Source organism: Nyctibius grandis, chromosome 31 (assembly GCF_013368605.1).
Source record: "Nyctibius grandis isolate bNycGra1 chromosome 31, bNycGra1.pri, whole genome shotgun sequence".
Classification (NCBI taxonomy): Eukaryota; Metazoa; Chordata; class Aves; order Nyctibiiformes; family Nyctibiidae; genus Nyctibius; species Nyctibius grandis.
This window is the reverse complement of record NC_090688.1, coordinates 2,728,861-2,748,192: the sequence shown is the minus strand read 5'-3', so window position 1 is coordinate 2,748,192 and position 19,332 is coordinate 2,728,861. Positions and strand designations below refer to the sequence as shown.

The 19,332-nt window shown below is 50.1% G+C and overlaps 2 protein-coding genes across 2 annotated transcripts; one reads left to right on the top strand and one right to left on the bottom strand.

Annotated features, from left to right (window-relative positions):
* Positions 1-797: 797 nt before the first annotated feature.
* On the bottom strand, positions 798-6,194 carry YJU2 (YJU2 splicing factor homolog). Its single transcript, XM_068420704.1, has 8 exons — positions 6,117-6,194; positions 5,471-5,571; positions 5,024-5,168; positions 4,608-4,742; positions 4,099-4,280; positions 3,443-3,563; positions 2,335-2,500; positions 798-1,569 (listed from the first exon to the last, which is right to left on the bottom strand). The coding sequence occupies exons 1-8, from the start codon at positions 6,138-6,140 to the stop codon at positions 1,484-1,486; spliced, it is 960 nt and encodes a 319-aa protein (XP_068276805.1). The 5' UTR covers positions 6,141-6,194; the 3' UTR covers positions 798-1,483.
* A 1,532-nt stretch (positions 6,195-7,726) lies between these two features.
* Positions 7,727-19,233, top strand: LOC137674797 (heterogeneous nuclear ribonucleoprotein M-like). The gene is made up of 3 exons (XM_068420524.1): positions 7,727-7,918; positions 12,223-12,392; positions 19,097-19,233. Exons 1-3 carry the CDS (start codon positions 7,776-7,778, stop codon positions 19,159-19,161), a joined length of 378 nt encoding a protein of 125 aa, XP_068276625.1. The 5' UTR covers positions 7,727-7,775; the 3' UTR covers positions 19,162-19,233.
* Positions 19,234-19,332: the final 99 nt, after the last annotated feature.

Here is a 19,332-nt window from a genome sequence, read left to right as displayed (position 1 = left end):
TGTCGCCGCCGCGCGTGGCGCGGACCGGAGCCCCCGGCCCACCCCCCCCCCCCGCGCCCGCCTCGCCGGGGGGGCACTGGCACGGGAGGGACCCACGGGAAGGGAAGGCTGAGCCCCGCTGCGGTGACCGGGGGGTCACCGGGACCCCCAAGTGACACCTGCCCCCCCCCCGGTGACAGTGGGAGGGGGGGGGTCACACAGGAGCCCCCCCCGGCCCCTCTGGGCTCCCAGGGCTGCCCCAGGGCATGGGGGGGGCAAGCCCAGGGGCTTCAGGGGGGAACATGGAGCCCCCCCAGCTGCAGGGTCACCCCCCTCTGCTCCCAGAGCTCGTTAAGGGGGGGCCCTGCCCCCCAACACCACAGGGCTTGGGGGGAGCCTCAGGGACCACCCTGGGGGGGCAGGAGGGCCGGGGACCCCCCAGCCGTGCCCTGACTTGGCTCCTTGTCTTGTCTCTTCCCAGAACAAAGGTCCCCCCGGGATCCTGGCCTGGTGCTGGGGGGGCGCAGGGAGCTGGGAGGGGGCACATGTGCGGGAGCAGGACACAGCTTATGGGGGGGGCACATGGCCAGGGGCCCCCCAGCTTTGCCAGCCCCCCAGACCCCATCCACCACCAACCCCGGGGCTGAGCCCGAGAGCCAGCGTTAATATTTGAAGAGGTTAATTACAACGCATGTGCGAGGAATGCTAATTGGGACGGGATTGGGGGGGGGGGGGGGCTGCCTTTTCTCCCTGGCTCTCAGAAACGCCCCACGAGCCCCCCAGAAATTACCGCTCTGGAAGACGAAGAGACAACCAGCTCCAACACATCCTATTTATTACCCGTAGAACAGCAAACCTCTGCACGAGGAGGGGTTTGTCACCGAGCCGTGGGATCTGAGCCCCGCAGCGGGGGCAGGGGACACCCAGGGCCGGAGAAGTGGTGCTGGGGGTCCTCCCGCGGCAATAGAGGGGTGCTGAGCAGGAGCAGGGATGCAGGGCAGGAGGGTAGGAAGGCCCTGAGGTCCCCTTACTGCCGTGGGAGAGTCTGTGAGTCATGTCCCCAGGCCCAAGCACGACCAGCGTGGGGGTGAGGGCAGCGGGCACCACCCAAACGGAGAAACCACAGTCCCGTCCGGCCCCGGCGCCCCCGCACACATTGTGGGTGCAGGGCTGGGACACATCCTGCCCCCGGGGCTGGCTGGTAGCTGGGTTTGGGCACAGCCAGCCTGGGGCCCCGAGGAGGGTATCGTCTTCTTGGCTGACTCATGCGGGTTGAGTCTGGGGGTGGTGTCAGCCAGCGAGGGCGGCCGGGGCCTCGTCCCTGTCGGAGGATGGACACACGCACACCCTGCGCCGGGCAGGTGAAGCCACAGGGACTCCAGATGGGCTGGAAACCCCGCTGGGCCCGACGGCTGTGACGCCAGCTCCGTGCTGGAGAGCAGCTGCTGTCAGCTGGGAGGGGAGGACAGCCCCGATCCCTGCTCCGGGCTGGCTCGGTCGCTCATCAGTCACTCGAGCTGTCCTCGCTGTCCGAATACGCCCCCAACAAGCCAAGAGAGGACGTGGTGCCCGTTGCTGTGGGAAACGAGCCTGGAAGCGGAGCAAGAGAGCAGACACCATCAGGTAGAGCCCTCCCTGGCAAACCCCGCCAGCTCGGAGCAACCAGCCGTGCGGAAACACAAGCCCGGCTCGCTGCGCCGGCTGCTCGAGCCAGAGTCTGAGCGGTGCCTTGTCCCCCTGGCCTGAAAGGATCTCCAAAACGGGGCAACCACAGGAGCTGTCCTTCCCCAGGAGCCCCTGAGGGCAGAGGGACTCGCTAAGCCAAAGGCTTAGGACCAGTCAGCCCAGAAACAACCCATTCATGGGATCCTTCCCCAAATCCACAGATCCTCTGGCTTCCTGGGGCACTGAACGATGAGGGGCTCAAAGCCTTTCTGCTTGTTTCCACCACTTCTTTAAAGCTTTCAAACTCCAACAGTTTGGCAGGTTTTACAATCAGACCCCAAACCAAAGCAATTTGGTTGCTTTTCCACTCGTATCTCGCTGTTTTGACGGTTCCCAGCACCGTATCTGTGCACTGAGACGCTGTTTTGAAGCTTCTGGCCCTGACAGTCTGTCTCCAAGGCCTTGGCTTGCGGCCAAGGGCCAGGAAGGAAACTCTCCCCCATCAGGACATCTCCTGGAAACGGGGACAACCCCTTGTTCTTACACCATCACCACCCCATCTGTCCCACAACAAGGACTTGACCTGAGAGCATTCAGGCTCTGAAGACGGAGCTAAACGCCACTTGGGTGCTGCCAGACCCCTCCCTGATGGTCCACCTCAGGCCACCCCATCCCCACGTGAGCAGTTACCGGTGTTGGCTGTGGTGCCTTGGTCCTCTGTCCCACTTGCCCGGGCAGGATCTGGCTTCTGCTTCCTCACCGCGACCAGCCCGGCCAGCCGGGGCTTGGTGTTCAGTTTGCCCACGCTCCGCTCCCAGCTCTCAGTTTTCATCTTCTTACTCTCAGGCTGAGGGTCCTGCAGAGCAGAGCAGGGGCGTTAGGGTGCTCTGGCCTTGGAGGGGAGGCAGAGGGATGGGGGAGAAGAAGGAGTGGTAGAACCAGCAGCACAAAGCACAAGAGACATGAGGAGAGCTGCTCAGAGCAGCCAGCGGGGGTATTCCTCCCTGCAGTGACTGGCACAAGCCAGACAAACAACGGGGATACGGATCTAAACACCTGCAAAACAGCCCTTGGGGACAAATGTCCCATTGCCTGTGACAGTTAAATCCAGCCTTGCACAGCCACGCGCTGGCCCTGGGCCGCTGAGGACCCAGATGTATGCCACGGGGCTGCCCAACCGGGGCTGCAGGTGGTCCAGCCACCGATGTGAACTCCCCCAGGGCATGAGGATTAGCGCTGGGTCAGGGAACATCGCTGAGATTAACCCCAGCCCGGCTTAGAAACACGGCAGCTTTGATTCATCCGACCGCGCAGAGGTCCCTGCAGACACCGACCGACCCCGGAGAGCAGCAGCGCAGGGGCCTGGCTGCGGGGATAATCCCTCCCCTGCAAGCCGGGCACTGAAAGCTCTTTTGTTCTGCGTGTCTCCAACACGGACAAAACAGGAGGAGAGGCTGTCCCAGGCAGCGGTTTCATCGCTGTAATTTTCAGAGCGCTGAAATTATCCCTGAAACGTGACCAAGGCAGAAGCGAGCTGAAAGGGGAGCCACATCCTGAGCGAGGACGGGGACAGCTCCCTCCCAGCCTTTGTCAGCAGACGCCATCTACAATCACCTCCTGATCCCTGTCTGCTTTCAGCCCAGTGCACAGGGACACGGGCTTTCTAAGCTGCTCATGCGTGACAGGCATCAGGGCTCCAGCATCGCGGGGACAAAAATAGGCACCAGGCAGCCCAGGACAGCGGATTCGGTCTGGGGGAAGAGGTGTGGTGGGTGGAAGAGGCTCTGCCCCCGCTCACCTCCTGCAGGATGTCCGTAGGTTTAATTTTTGCCACGGGTTTCGTGGGCGGTTTCGCAGGCTCCTCGTCAGAGTCGGAGTCTACCAGCAGCCGCCGGTTCTGGGCCTGCTCCAGCATGGCTCTGCGAGGAGAGAGGCCACGCAGGACGGGTTAGAGCTGGCTCCCGGCCACCGCCGCGCCGAGCGGGGCCGGCCGCGCACCGTGCCAGGGGAGCTGGGATTCAGCAGCAGTGCAATAGGATCCACCTTCTCAGGTGTTTTTTAAGAAGTCGTGTTCAAGCAGTGCCTGAAGGTCAACAGCATGGAGATCTGCAGCCTCAGCCAGGTGCAGAATCTCTCCACACAAGGACACTTCTCAGGGGGAGTCAGGCCCCTGCAGCAGCCCAGATCCCCCCGGCAGACGGGCCAGCGATACCAAAACCCCACCACCTCCACCACAGGCATTTCTCTCCCCTCCCCAAACACTTGAACTGTCCCCAGTCTCCTCACAGCCCGCTCAGGACTACATCCCACCCACACAACTCCCATGAACTCAGGTCTCTCAGGCAGGACCCTCTCCTAAGTGCCTTTGGGGTGCTAAGGAAAGGGTGAGATACAGCCCTGCCATGGCCAGCGTGGCCAGTTTCACACGCCTGCGAGTGCTTCCAGACCACTCACTTCATCTCTTGCTCATCCTCATCTTGCTCCTTGCGCTTCTGCTCCTCCTCATACTCCTTGTACTGCTTCAGCATGGCCTCAAAGTCCACGTTTGCCTGGCGCTGGTTGAGCTCCTTCAGCTCCTGCAGGTTCTCCAGAACCTCCATCTCCAGCTTGGAGTCCTTGGTTCGGTTCTCCAGGACCTGGGTGACCAGAGGGAAGTTATGTGAGGTGGCAGAGCCTGCCAGCAGTCTCCAACAACACCCAGTATGGGGCAGGGAGCACTAAGAGGATCCTCATCATCCTCATTTTTGGATCTTAATAGGACAGGAAAAACTGGGGCAAGATGCAGCTTGTCACAAGTTCCAGCAGAGGAGGAAACCTCCTGAGGACAGAGAGTTGTCCCCTGCCTGTCCACAGCACAGTAATACCTTGGGAGCCTGAAGAATGAAGCTACCTGCTTTGCTGGGGAAAGCCAGCCAAGGCAGGACAGAGGTTTGCCTTCTGCAGACAAGGGCACGTTCTCTTACCTTCATGGGATTGTTGAGCTCTTCCTCTTCCCTCTCCTTTTGCATTCTTTTCTCCTCTTCCTCCAAGAGCTTCTCAGCTTGGAAGTTGCGAGTGGCGCCATGCTCCATGGTGTAGTCTGTGTTCTCAGGGTCTGTCTAAGGAAGCAACAAGACAGCAAAATCATTGTACTGGGGCAATTCTGCTCCAGCCATTCTGTGGCCACTTCCAGAGCTGCACACAAAGGTTTCCAGGGATGGGTGAGACACTTCAGAACTACAAACTGCCACAATATGGGAAGAGACACCAAAAAGCACAAGCTCAGACTCAGCCTTTGCTGGGACACCCCTTCCCCACGGAGGCAGCTCCCAGTAACGTCCACAGACTGCACAACCTCCCTCAGAAAGCAAGAGAGCAGAAAATACAGAACGTATTTCACCTTGAACGTGATCTCTGCCAGGCACCGCGTGCACTTGATGTAGAAGCGGAAGATGGGCAGTCCCAGGTACACCTCATTCTGAACGGTCTCCTTACGGGCATTAAACTTCTTCCCTTTATAGATGTACTCGCCACACGTCTTGCACCTAGAAAGGAAGAAAGGAAAGTCTATAACGCATCAAAAAAAGAGAACAAACCAACCAATAAAAGTTCAAGGTTCTGAGCAATGGTTATTTTCTCCTTTGGAAATTCAGTACCTACTCTTCAAACAACCCCCAAATCACCCACAGCATCTCTTCCCTCTCCCTCACCCCTTTTTCTCCTGGTCAGTGTCACCTCTAACAGCTGCTGGCAGCAGCTCCCCTGCAGCGTATGGAGGCTAAACAATCCCCAGGCAAACTCCCCTCTCCCACAGCCACTTCCTTCTGACCGGTACAGCCTCTCTTACCGCATGTTGAACGGGGCCATGAGCCTCACCACATACTGTCGGTCCTTTGGGAGTTTGAGCTTTGGGATCTTCGCAGGATCGAAGTCGGGCGGGTAGTATTTCTACAGAGACAGAACAGAGACGTGTGCGTGCTGGGCGCAGAGCTACCCAGAGCAGCGTGAGCCATGGCAGGCAGGCTCCCAGCTGCCATATCAGCTCCACACAGCAGCAACCCGTGTGCCCCCGCTACCCAAGCGTGGTCTCAAGTGCCCAGCACCCCGTCTGCCACTCCCCGCCAGAGCCAAGCACTGCTCTGTGTCTGTCTGTCTATCTCTACGTTCTTGGCCTCAGGCCCCCCCAACCCTTGCACGATTTTCGGGCCTAACCCTCTTGCCCCTGCCAGCCTCCTCCAAGCAACGCCTGGAGCCCCCAGCCTGGGGATCTCCACCCCAACCGCCCCCCTCCCAGCCTGAGAGTCCCCTCAGGGACCCCGCTCCGCCTCAGGACCCCCCCAACCGGCCAGGGACTCCCCAGCACCCCGGGCCTGGGGACCAACCTCAGCGATCAGGGAACCCTCCCAGGACCAGCCCGGCTTGGGGGATCCCCACAGCGATAACAGACCCCCCCCAGCACCCCCCAACCGGGGGATCCCCCCCCCCCAACTCACGTTCAACACCTTCCGCTCCGACATGGCTGCGACCTCCCTCAACCACCGGTGACACCCAGCAGCTGCCCCCCGCACCGGTCACCACATCCGGGAAAAGAGTCCCGCCCCCCTCCGCCGCTCATTGGTGCAACGAGCCAACACCCGGCTCTTTCTCGTCTTTTACTGGCTGCCTCAGCTGCCTGTCAGCGAGCTCCGCCCACCGCCGCTGTGCCACAGAGACAAGAGTCCGTCGCTGCGCCGCGGCCCCAGAAGAGGTTCCGGGACGGCCCGTCTGTGAGTGAGCTAAAAAAAAAAAGTCTATTTTATATAAGAAATATTCCCCCAGCTGCAATATTCCACCTGTGTTCTGTGAGGGGTTTTCTGGTCAGTCTTTGGGACGGGAAAAAATTAAATTAATTGTCGTTAATTCAGGCATATTAGTGGTTTTGTTGTTGCTGGTGGGTACAGCGGGAGAGCTTTGCGGTGAGGGCTCTGCTGTGCTTCCGAGCGCAGGGAAACACCTTCGCTTCTCGTGCGTGCTTTGGTGTTTCTTGCTTAAAAGTGAGGGTTCAGGGTCTTTCACTTTGTTTTGAGTTTGTAGCTGATGGTTTCTTACTCAGGGGTTATCGTTTATTACTGTATTTTGTATAAAAAAAGAGCTGCGAGCTGTGGAAATATCCTGTTCTGGAGAAGAAGAGATGAGTGAAATCGGGGGTTTTCCTCTCAAACCTCAGCGCTGAATCCGATCCCTGAAGGAACATGCAGGGGGGAGGCTGGCAGCTCCTTACTTTCTTGCCACATCCCAGGCAGGAGCTGACCCTTCCCTACGGCTGATCTGGTAATGGCTCCTCAGGTGACACGGGGTGCCTATGGCACTGAGCCGTGTCACAGACTCGCTCTGGGTGTTGTGTGTGTGCGTTAATTAATAAACAACTGTTTTAGCCATTCAACTTGTCCCTGTACCTTTGCACTCAGTGCCTCGGTGGGGTGCCCTGGGGAGGGGGTTACCCATTGTGGGGCTCCCGGAGCCCCTTCAAGGCTCCTCGGCCTGCCGGGATGGCCCCAGGGCTGTTCGCAGGGTGTGAGTGAAGGAGTGTGTGGGTGAAGCGATCCATCACAGCTCCAGCCCTGTCAGTGTCCCAGCAGCAGCGCGCTGTTTGTAATCCTGATAACCATTAAGCGTACTGGTAAGATCTCCTGAGTTAGCTGGGGGTCTTCCACGCTGGTGGGGCCTCACCGGAGCTCCAGCGTGCACATAACCATCACCCTACACTTAAACCTCCCCTCACACCGGGGCTCCACGCTGGGCCCGCCCGCACAGCGGGCTGAACCCGACGGGGGAAGACCCGGACTGACAGGCCCTGAGAGAGCAGCGCCCGCAGCGGGGCCCGCCGTACCTCCCCGGCGGGGCAGCCCGGCAGCTGCGGCTCCCTCAGCCCCTCGCCCAGGCCCCGCAGCCCGGGAATGGCCCCGCCGGCCCCTCAGCCCGGGACAGGCCCCTCAGGCCCCGCCGGCCCCTCAGGCCCCGGCCGCCGCCGGCCCTGCGCGGGAAGCGGAGCGCCGTAGTGCGCATGCGCAGCGCCGCCAGGCGCCGTCCGCGGCCGCCCGCCGCCGTCCCGGCGTGCCCCGCGCGCAGCCAGGGGGCGGGCTGTCCTCACACAAAGGCGCAGCGCTGGGAAAATGGCGGCCACGGCGGCGGTAGCGGCGGCCACGGAAAACGCTAGCGGCAAAATGGAGGAGCCGGCGGCGGTCGCGGTGACTGCGGCGGCGGCTCCGCCACCACCTAACGGGGCAGGCGCTCCCGGGGATGCGCCCCCCAAGAGGTAGGGTGGCCGCTGTGTGGGCCGCGCTACCGCCTGGGCCTGCAGCGCCTCATGCGGCCTCCCCGCGCCGCGGGCCTGGCCTGAGCCGGGGCGAGGGCGGGGGGGGCCGGGGCTGCCGCCGCCGGGCGGGGTGCTGTCGGCGGGACCGGGGCTGGGGCTGGGGCTAGGGCCGCTGTTGGGCTCCAGGCGCGCCCCGGGAGCCCGGGCGAGGCCTACCCGCTGCGGCGCGGAGGCTGGCGGGCGCGGAGCCGCCTGGGGAAGGCGCGTCCCGGGGCTCTCGCCGTCTGAGGTCGGAGCGGGGAAGGAGCCGGTCCCTCGTTCTGGCGCTTTATTCGTTGCGCAGGCCCCGGAGTGCGGTGGCCACGGGGATCTTTGCCTGTCGCACTTAAAATATGTTTCTCCTGGGCCTTAATGGGCTACTTAAAGCCTCCACTAGAGGTATAGGCTGTGCCAGCGGGATGGGCTTTGATGTTCTAACTTAATCAGTTTTTGTTTTATCAGTGGGAGGTTGTAATATTTAAGCTCTTCTCGGACAGTCATCTCATACTGCTGCAACATGTGGAGCAAAGTGTGCTCTGTTTCGTGGCTGATGATTTACCTGCGTAAATCGTCTTAGGAACATGAGTCAAATACCTCGAGACTGGGAGAGGGCTTGAAGGTGATGCCCCAGGTATTAAGTAAGGGTTGTGTGTCAGATGTCAATAAAATATTACAGAAACTTTAAAAAAAATCTACAAGGGTTACAATTCTCAGTCTGTAAATGTGGGGATCGCAAGCAGAAAAAATTTGAGCTGCTTGTCACTTCCCTGTGTTAGTGCTAACCTCATTTTGGAAAATTTCATACTTAACAAAGCTCTTTTAATGCCAGATCTGTGGAATAAAGAACCCATTTTTGTCAGTTAGTTTTTGACCCCAGGCCTTAAATGCCGTGGAGGTAATCAGCAGTTTGAACCTGATGTTCTGTGACTAATGTTTTGGACTTGAGGTCAGATTTGTTAATCTGCTGATCCCGAGGTGTGTTACGCAGCTGTGTGTCAGTCAGGCTGCCTGTTCCTGCGGGCAGTTACGCCCAGGCGTGTTCTTATCTGTAGTCTGACCCAGAGCTGACAGATCTGAATAACAGAGGCCAGCTCGATGGTCTGTAGTTAATTGGAGATGATATGGGTACGGTGAGGAGTTGCCGGGGTGTGTCTCAATTTGAAAAACCCACTCTCGTCTGCCTCTGCTGCCTGACTTTGTGGATTGTGTTTCACATGACCAGGAAGGTAGACAGCTTTCCAAGTGACACTTTTTGGGAAAAATATCCATATCTATAAAAAAAATATTGACGTACGTAACTCTGCCTTCTTCCTGCCAGGCAGGGACAAGCATGCCTGTTCAGGAGCAGAGGCAGTCCTGATCCCAGTGCCACCATGGCACGTGATGCAGTGACATGTAGTATGTTAGCCAGGGCTAGGGAAGGATCTTCCCATCATCTTCTCTCCTCCTCACATTGAGTAGTTGGTACGTGGAGGAGGTTCATGTCTTAGATTCTGTTTGCACCTCAAAGCTCGCTCTTGACAACTGTAACAGAGCGACAGCTCTAACGGAATCAGTAATTTATCTTATATGAGGAGACAATTTATTCCTGGAAATACAAGTAAAGATGTCTACTTTGTTCTGATTTTTTTTTTTCCTGGCCCCCTTTTATTTTTGGAGTTCCTCCAGAGAGCTTATCTTTTTATCTAGGTGCAATTCTATGTGTAATGTCAAGCTCCACGTAGCAAAGCTAACATGTCTACAGTGATAATGCCAGCGTTCGTGTGAGCATGTTTTCGATGTCCTTGTGCGGGGGGAAGGAGGATCTGCCTATACTGGATTTTGATTCTTGCTGTGTTTGGTGGTTTCTGGTACACTCGTTGGGTCTAGCTGGTGTGTTTAAGAAATCTTGCAGTGTGTAATAGTCTGTTTCTTTGAAGGAAATACAAACTTCACTGTCAGTTCCTCCTTCTACACCCGACACAAATGGAGAATTTTTCTTTAGTCTTGCTGAAGCATTTCAGTTCTGTAACCCAAGGGAAGAAATCACCGTAGATGAAATATCTTCTGCAAGTAACTTAATTGCATTATTTTCTGTAGATCTTGTGTTAGCCTCGGTGTAAACGGCTCACAGCTGCTTAGAGTGGGTCCTTACTGGGATGTGCAAAGCTGCTGTGGGAATTTTATCTCGCCTGCCCTTTTGACTTAGGGATGCTCACAGGCACGGTGTGTTTTGGAGGTGATGTGGGGCTCATTCCTTCCTGCTGTCTAGAACTCCCTTAAAAGAAGCCCTGAACGCTCAGTTGTTTTCATACTTGGTAACCACATCTCCTAAGCGATCTCTGTGGTCCTGTGCCTGCCTGTTCTTGTCCTTTCGGTGTGTGAAGCCCATGGAGGTGTCCGAAATCCTGCAGAAGGAAAGAAAAAAAACTTTGCAGCTGAAGTAGTTGCCTTGACATTTCTTTTGACCTGGCTGGATTTTGTTACGCTGAATATGATATATTCAGGAATATATTAGGAATATGTTCTAGGCTAATGCTTGTCTTTAAATGGCAGGCACTGTGGCTTGTCTGAATTCTTTACAGATATATCAAAGCTTGAGCTGTTTTTAGGCTGATTTGGGAGCCTTAAAGCAGGATTGCAAAAAATGTCTGCATCATACGGCATTACTTAGAAGCATGTTATACAGCAGTTCAACTCAGGGGGATTGTAAATAGTTCCAGTTTGAGGAATAATCATAAAAAACTGGGTATAGATTTTAACGCAAGCACTAAATTTTGTGTTATTTCTTCAGCCAAACAGAAGTTAAAGTGTTAGAAGGATTGTCCTATTTTGAATCTGTTTTTGGGTTTTTAATTACTTCATTACTCAAGAAGCTGTAAAGAAGTTCACTGAGGGAAAGCGTAAAATTTCACTCTTTGATGAAATAAATATTGTACATAACTAAAGAACACAATTTTTTAATAGACCTCTTTTCCAGCATATTCCTTAACTGCAGAACTATGTCTTTTTGGTGTGTAGTGATACGTGATGGCCATGCTTAGAGCCAAATTCTGTTTGCAGTTATGGCTGTATCCATAAAATACAATATTTTTGTGTGCTTGCTTGTAACATATCCTTGTGGCTGAAACAGTATAGGCTGCTATGTAATAAAAATGGGGAACACACTCAAATATAAAACTTCATAGATATCTACATACTTGTTTCCTTTTTTTTTCCCCCCCTTGCAGGCTCTTGTATCTGTTCAGTGATTAAAATGGTTCTAAAGGAACAGACAGTGTTGATGCAGGAGCGTGTTCGCATCATCCAGAGTTTCTGACATGGCTTGGACTTTGCAGGGCTGCGTAGGTCTTGAGTTGAGCACAAGCTCAGTGTATGTACAGCTCAGTTTTAGAAACTTTACCAGCTTTCTTTGACTAATGTGTTCTCATGAATTCTTTCTGAAGATGTCGTTCTGCATCTTCTCAACGAGCATAAAGTGAACAAGGAGCTTAATTGGATTAGTTAAGGAAGTCATACCAGGCTGAGGCTGAAGTATTTCATTTTTTTAAATACTGTTATTCAGTGGCATTTGTGTCCTTTTAAGACCTGATGGTCATCTAGGTTGGTTGAGAAATAGTCTTCATTTCTAATTTTAAAATTTTTGACCTGTTAGAGCTGGTATTTGGAAATAGTTAAAAGAACCAGTCAGTAGATTTTGTTGGAATGCACAGAGGCTTTGAGTTTGTGTCATCCAAAACCTGTATTAATTGGAGGAAAAAAAAAAAGTGTTGTTAGGTAAAGAGTCATTGACATGAGCGTTTAGTTAGATCCAGGATTATTTGCTGAAAATTCTTCTAGTGTAAGACTAAAATATGGTGGGTCAGTGTATTAATTGATGTAAAGTTGTTTAAGTAGTATAGTGTGCTAAGGAGAAAGTAAATACCATAGATGTCTTGTCTGGAGCATCATGAGGAGACAGAGCGAGGCTTGGTCGGCTTTAAAGAGGTTCAGCTTATGAAATCGAAAACTTTGGTTCCATTGGATAAATGTGGAAGAAAATAGCGTGTCTTCATGACATAAGTTGTCTATTAGGAAATCTTCACTAGGATACCCTGTGTAGCACTGGTGCTGTGTGTACCAGCTTTGGTTGCAAGGTGTACAGTGTTGCAAATATGTGAATGGCTGAAACTTTGCAAGTTTTGGTTTAGTTTTAAGAATGTAACAAGTTATGTTCCAAGAGGTGGTGTGATATTGATCAAATGCCAGAGTAGTTAATGTGTGTGATTATCTTTCTTTGCTTGCAGTGAAAGTGAACGACCAAGCCAAAATGAAAAAAGAAAAGAGAAAAGTGTCAAAAGAGGAGGAAATCGCTTTGAGCCATATGCTAATCCTGCTAAAAGATACCGAGCTTTTATTACAAATATTCCATTTGATGTGAAGTGGCAGTCTCTGAAAGACCTGGTCAAAGAGAAAGGTAATGTACAACTCAGGTGGCCAAGTGATGTCTGTCATCTTACTTGTGGCTGACTTTGTTTGTAAACTTTACGAGTTGAAGTTCTGGGTGGCTGTAGTACACGAGTTTTATAAAAGGTCTGCTTGAAGCTTTTTTGGGTGTTGCACAACATCTGCTCCCTGGCAGCCTTCCAGCCGGGTAGTTCCTTCATAGGCATGTTGGCATACAGCTAATAGTGCTCCACTGGAGATTTAAAAGAGTATTTTTCTTAGGAGGGGGGAAATGAGGCTTTCATCAGATTTGAGCCTTGACATGCAACAGAACTTTCTGAAGCATTTTAATGTCTTTTGGGTAATGAAGGTAGTTATTTACTGCTGATCTGGTGTGTGTATATACAGCTGTGTCCCCAAACGTCGTAGTGATTTGTGCTGAGGTAAAGATCCATACTGCTGTTTGATAGCAGTAAAATGTATTTAAGGGTGACCTGCAAAAAAAAAAACCAACACAGGTTTGTGCTTTGGCATGTGCTGCAACACAGTTAGGGCTTTGGAAATCATGGTCGTGGCGTTTCCCCCTTCCCCACTTCTATTTAACCGTCCCACGTGAATGGGAGCCGCCTTAGTTTGTTGACCTTAGCATCTTCATCTCTTGAAGGAGCTGAAGAAATTGAGCTGACTACTCTCAGGTGGTGACAAGTCTAAATGTAGTGTTATTTCTTTAAGCTGATGCCCAGCTTACTAGTTTTCAAGTCACCTTGGAAATGCAGTGGAGTGGCAAGAAAATACTTGGCTTCTCCATCATTAAAATGTCTCAAAACAGGAGTAACATTCCTCTTGTGGGTCACTTCTGAAATACATAGCATGAGTCATAAATGTCTTGCAAAATAGTGATTGGTGTTCACTTGTGTTCGAATGAGGTAAGGAATGATAGTTAATGTGTTCACAAGGTGTGGCCTAATGAGTGGGAAAACAAATTTCCAAAGGGTTTTAAAATGTTTGTCTTTGGAGGCAAATTGGAACTGAGTCTGTGTAACGAACTTCAGGACTATAAGCCCTGGGAAACTTCCATAATTAGAGGCTGTGAAGTGTTGATGCTTGAGATTCAGCAATGGTTTTCTGTAATATGAAGAATTGCAGCCTTAAAGACTGCTTTAGCAGGCCCTAATTAGGAATGGTCCCTTGCCTTAAACTGTGCTTTCACTTTGCTACCCAGGATACACGGGTTAATAGGAGTGTCTGTATGTGTAGATGTCTAATTTTAAGTGCTATGTTGAAACTATGTGGTTTCTCTCCAGTTCACGTGGATGGAAAAGTCCGGTGTGAGATTGTTTCCTGCCTTGCTGTTCAGCTACTCATTCCAGCAGATACTTCTAGGGGGACGTTGAAACCTCTTCATTCTGTCTGCAGGGCTTGTTATGCTAAACATTGAGAAGCATTGTTCGTGGTTTTTGGGACTGCTTGTTCAAATCCAACAGTTTAGATTTGCTGTGTAGTTGCGATTCATTCTAATTAGTCCCTGACTTCTACCAAATTGCTGCTCTCGTGCTGTGCTTGAACTTGCTCAATCGGTACTTCTTGATACAAGGCATAGTAGTTCCAAGAACCAGGAATGTGACTGTGGAAAAATCTAAACGTTAGAATTCTTGGTTTGTAAGTGTAAGAATTACAGGCCAAACGGTCAAGGTTTTGGGAGCACGTGAAACGGATCCGTACACAAAGGGAAAACGTAGGCGTTTCGTGACTGCTCCATCGCTTGGCAGTCGTGAAGACTTAAGCTGTTAGCAGCGATGGCGTAGCAGGTTGCTGAACGTAGGAGGAGTTCACCTCCATCGGCTGTTTTGGGTCAGTAAGTATGGTTTAGGAGACATGAGCTTTGATGTCTGCTCATATTTCTGCAACCTGGATTTTTCAGACGCGTACATCTGAAGTCTTCTAAAGGTTTCATCTCTCTCAAGAGTAATGCCTTGGTTCAGTCATTTCAGTGTATTTGTTGGTGAAACTCAATTACAGGTATGCAGTATGACGTAGTTATTAATGAAATTAAAAAATGTTCTTGTTTGAAACTCCCTTGTATTGGCTGACAAACACAAGGTTCTGCTAAACTGATGTAATCAGCATTGATAACTGGCAATTGTTGAATGGCTTCAGGAGAAGAATGAGGCAGCAGTTCTTCAGCATGTAAGTGGAGTCTAAACGTCAACATGATTGAATGCTAAAGAGCTGTCTTAATCTGTCCCCCAACAAATGGCTCTGTCTTAGGGAGAAAAATGGTAATGCTTCATGGCAGCTGGCATAAGTGAGGTGATACCATGTGATAAAAAAGAACTTGTATCTGAATTTGAAATATTTAGTGATTCCTTCAGGAAATGCAGAATTTTGTATTTTAAACCTTTTTCCTGACCAGAGTAGCAAGATGGCATGTGATACAAGGAGAAAGATTAGCTGTAGAATGAGGCAATAATTATGTCCTGCTCTGATGCAAAGCTGGGAGCAGTTGCAGTCAAGGCCACGCTCATGTCACATTCAAAGATTCCAGGACACTCCAGAGACTGTTTGTGTTGGCATGGTTGGCCCCACGTTTACGTAAGGCAGAGCTGTAGGATGGAGCAGGCGTGCTTACCTCTTCATGTCCAAACCTGGCTGTGTGAACACGTGTGAGGAAAATAAGCAATGAAGCTTTCCCAGCTTAAACTTTCTGTGAAGAAAAGCAGCTGCTAAACTTGGTGTGCTGCCTTCTTTCTTGCTTCATCTCCAGAAGTTTTTGGAACCTTTGTGGCCTCCTAAAGACGTAACTCATGCCCTCTTGCTATCGTACTCGATCCCAGATGTTAGTTGAGCACTTCTGTTATTTTGGTACTGACAGCTGTTACTCCAGTACCTGTGCTAACCAGACAGCTGTTACTGGAGAGTCCCCTGGATTTTCACACCCAAGGTCCTATCACGGTGTGCTTGCAGACTGAAGTTTTAGGTGGGCAAAGAGAAAAGGATGAAGAAGCAGTGTGGAAGTGCTGTGCCACATCTGACTTGTTCCCCCTTACTTTCAGGAGATGCGCTAACGAGTTGCTCTGTTTTCATTGGCCTTAACCACCTTTTCAAGGAGACGCTGTCCTTCATGGATACGAGCTTTTTCACTTCATCTTTCTTGCCTGGGCTGTTAGAGAGCCAAAATTACCTGTGGGTTTTTTTCTGTGTTCTTTCATTCAAAAGTGAGATTTCCCTTCGCCTGCTGTAAAAGAATAGCTTGCAAACTCTTCTGTCTCTACTTTGGGAAGAAGGTTTTTCTTCTCTCCTTTTAACTGAAGCTTTCTATGTGTATAAAGTGTGTTTCTTTTCTCTCTCCCCAGCCCAAGCCCCCCACGTGACTTTTTAGAGGTTGCTTTAAACACTATAAATGAAGGCGGAGCTGTGACTAATTCTGAATTGCCTCATGTTGAAAGCATTAGGCTTTTGCTGGCAAGGTCCTCTTGAATCAGTCACATTACTTGTAGTTCTTTACTTCAGAAGATGATGGGACCTCCATATAATTTTGGTAATGCCTTGAGAGGCTTCCTTCTCTGTTTGGTGTTTACTTTTGCCCCTCTAGGCCAAAGAAATTACCATCATATAAAATATTTACCCCTTGTTCAGTTTCTGTGCTTCTCCTTTTGCTGAGACTTGCCTCTCTGCACCTTTCATGCCTTTCAGAGCTTCTTGGTTTGTCACTAACTATTAAAATCATGTTGCCCAACTTCAGAATCCTCAAAGTTGACATCTGTGTCTGAGCTTGTTATCCAGTTACTTCCCAGATATGTCTTTAGGGCTAGGTGAATCCATCTGAGCCATGCCTCAGGTCACCATGTGGATGTGCTTATCTGAGCTTCCTGAACAGTCATTGGAGAATATCTGAATGCTGACAGACCAGCCTGGCTTGAGCATCTTAATTTTCCACGCAGATAAGCTTTGGAAAGTGGATATGAAGTTTGAGGGCGGGAAAAACCCGATGGCTGTAATGATAAGTAACACTGGAGATTCCTTTGGTTTGTATTTCTAGTTATCACAATGATTTCTGCTTTAATCTCTTGTTTTAAGAAACGTTGAGTTTCTGAACTTTCTCAAGTGTGAGTTTTAAAAAATAAATAAATCAGTCTGCTCTAAGTTAAGTAATAAAGACACCATGGAGAACATGTGTATTAATTATACTTGCATTGACTTAGAGCCAGTATGTTCTGTTAGTTTTATCTCCCTTTGGAGGCTGGTCCAGTAATAAACTTGAGTTCCTTAAGTAACAGTCTCCTGTGCTTGGATGAAATTTCTTCACTTGTGCATATAGGATATGTTTCCTGGAAAAAGCTGACTGTTCTCTAGCAGAAAGAAAATCTGCCTGGATCACTGTGCATTCCTTGTGCCCTCTGAAGCAGGTTTAGTGCATGAATATCTGCTCTTGGTACTTTTCCATGGCTTAATTGCCTATGCGCTATCGTAGGCTACATTGTCTGCTGTCCTGCTTTATCCCCAGTACCTGATATTCTCATACACTGTGGTTTGGGATCTAGAAAAAAGCCAAATAAAAAATGTCCCAGCTTAGGCTGTTAAAAAAAGTTTCCAGCCTCAAACAATAGTCTCCTGGAAGAAGTGTCATGTTGAATCGTTTTATGTGCTTTTCAAGTGGAAAAAAATGCATTTTTATTGCAGTTCTGTACTCTGTACGTGGTGTCTTGGATATGGAGCTGTTACACTTGTGTCGTTCCCCTCCTGCCCTGCTTTTTTTTTTTTTAATTTGGCTCTTCAGGAAGTCCAGATGTCCTTTGAAGGAAAATAGCTACTTCAAGATGTATATTTAGTTTTTAATACAGGTGTCTATAAGGCTTGAATGTGAAGCACTGAGCAAAATTGGCACATACTAGATTTTCCAAGTGACAAACAACTGCTGCTGTGATAGACTCCTGGAAATCTTGTGGTTCAGAGGTCAGAGATTCTTTAAAAGAGTAAATGTTAAATCGTATTTACTATGTTATGTTCAAGCTTGGCAAACTTCTCCGGAAGCGTTTGTGTGGGTCTGAAGTAAGAATTGTAGCTGAATTCGCTTGGTGGTTGGGAAAGGAGAGCCCTCAGTCCAGGGGCTCAGTAGTGTTACTAGGAGCAAAGTCACAGACTTCTAACCTGTGACTCCTGGCCTCTGTGAAATGGAGTGGTTTCGTATTGTAGGTCATCTGGGAATTTGTTGTCTTACTGCATAAATTGTTGAATCCCATTTGCATTCTTGATCCAAGTTTGGTCGGACTCTGGCTGCTGCTCTTGAGATGGATGGCTTCAGAATGACTCGGTAATGCTGAATATTTGGGCTCGGTGCACAGCCGCCGTGTACCACCAAGGACTGGTCCAGGAGGGCTGTTTACAGTGCAGTCCCTTTCGCTACACAGGCTGTGGAAACAATTCCACGGACACTACGTGAGCTCATACTGTTCAGATTATAGGATGGAATTCACTTTGTTAGGCTTGATTTCAAGCAGTATTGTTCAGATAGTGAAGCTGTGGGTAGTAATTGAACACTGATCTGCCCTGTCCCTTTCAAAGGGACTTGCTTGTTAGCTTCTACCCCTATCAAACACTATCCTCATAAAAACATGAATGGATCAGTTTGTTTATTCTGTCTAGCCAGCTGTTCTTTGGCTGGAATGCTCATATTGCTAAATTATTTTTTAAATTAAAAATGGAGATTAAAAAATGTAGTGATTTCATTAAGCATTACTTTTCTTCCAGCTTTGAGAGGGACCTTTCAGGATGTTTGTTTTGCATAATGACACTGGGTGTCCTGTAAATGACTGGTCCTGTGGGAGGTCAGGCTGAACACCTCTTCCTCTCTCTGTCCCTTGCTAAGAGGTAGACTCCTGAATGTGAGACTCCAGTTCCTTGCTCAAAGTGTGCTAGCAATATTCAGACTGCGTCGTGGTTTCCAGTGAAGACTGCTTTCCACCTTTCAGATAATGCAACTTGGAGTCCTCCTGTCTTAAACTTAAAAACTAGGAAAGAAAAAAAGTCCAAAATGTTTTCTTTGATGGTTCTTCTGTATGCCAGTCACCTCAAAGGCAGCAGCCATTTCGGTAGTTGTATTCTGGAGGTACACGATATGGTTATGTGGTCATCAAAAGGCAATCCTAATCTTGTGAGGAAAGGTGCAGATGTAGTTTTCCAGTGCATTTTGCCTTTTGTCTTGAGAGCAAATACAGCAGACTGTTGAATACCACTTATTGAAGCTAAAAAATGAACTGTTTTATTGTGGCTTAACAAAAGGCTGAAAACCTGCTGAAATAAGTCATAGGCAGTCAGTGATCTCTTGGTTCAGCCTGTTCCTTTTGGGAAGTTTGTCTTTAAAAGCAGATAACTGTTCAAGTTCTACACTATGGGGAGAAGATTGCATACTGTAAAGTGAAGGAAACTTGTTCTTGCAGACTTTCCCATGGATTTGGATTGCCTCAAGTAACGAGTGGGTACTAAAGATCAAGGAAACTGATCTTGTGGACATAGCTGGCTTTTGAAGCGGAGGAAAATCAAGAACATGTTTTAACTGTTTTAAGACTTTACTGCATACCTGTAATTGTCCAGTTTTGTGGTCTAGAGAACATGGAGTGTTTCTGGGCTTTCTTATAAGGCAGAGGCTCCATACGTGGTTGTTGATTGTTCTAAATTCCCATTGTTTTCTTGGCTTTTCTCCCTTGGTATATGTGTCGTCTGGAATCTGATTTGTAGTTGGTGAGGTAACATACGTGGAGCTCTTAATGGACGCTGAAGGAAAGTCAAGGGTAAGTGTTTGAGAGATTTCTTCTGTGGATTTTCTACATGACAAATGTAACTGTATGGTGGCGTGGAAATGAAGTCAGGAAGGTAGAGAGCGTGTATGCTTAGTGGCTATAACCTAGGATTGCTTAAAGATGCTTTTAGGGTGGGGAGGAGGTGGGGATGGGGCCTTGTATACAGTGTTAGGG

Excerpts from the sequence above, each read along its gene's own strand:
- LOC137674797 (XM_068420524.1), top strand. The coding sequence starts at position 7,776 with ATGGCGGCCACGGCGGCGGTAGCGGCGGCCACGGAAAACGCTAGCGGC. Across the intron at positions 7,919-12,222 it reads GGGGATGCGCCCCCCAAGAG|TGAAAGTGAACGACCAAGCC; the intron begins GTAGGGTGGCCG and ends CTTTGCTTGCAG. Across the intron at positions 12,393-19,096 it reads AGACCTGGTCAAAGAGAAAG|TTGGTGAGGTAACATACGTG; the intron begins GTAATGTACAAC and ends TCTGATTTGTAG.
- YJU2 (XM_068420704.1), bottom strand. The coding sequence starts at position 6,140 with ATGTCGGAGCGGAAGGTGTTGAAC. Across the intron at positions 5,572-6,116 it reads CGGAGCGGAAGGTGTTGAAC|AAATACTACCCGCCCGACTT; the intron begins GTGAGTTGGGGG and ends CTGTCTCTGTAG. Across the intron at positions 3,564-4,098 it reads GAGGATGAGCAAGAGATGAA|AGCCATGCTGGAGCAGGCCC; the intron begins GTGAGTGGTCTG and ends CTCTCCTCGCAG.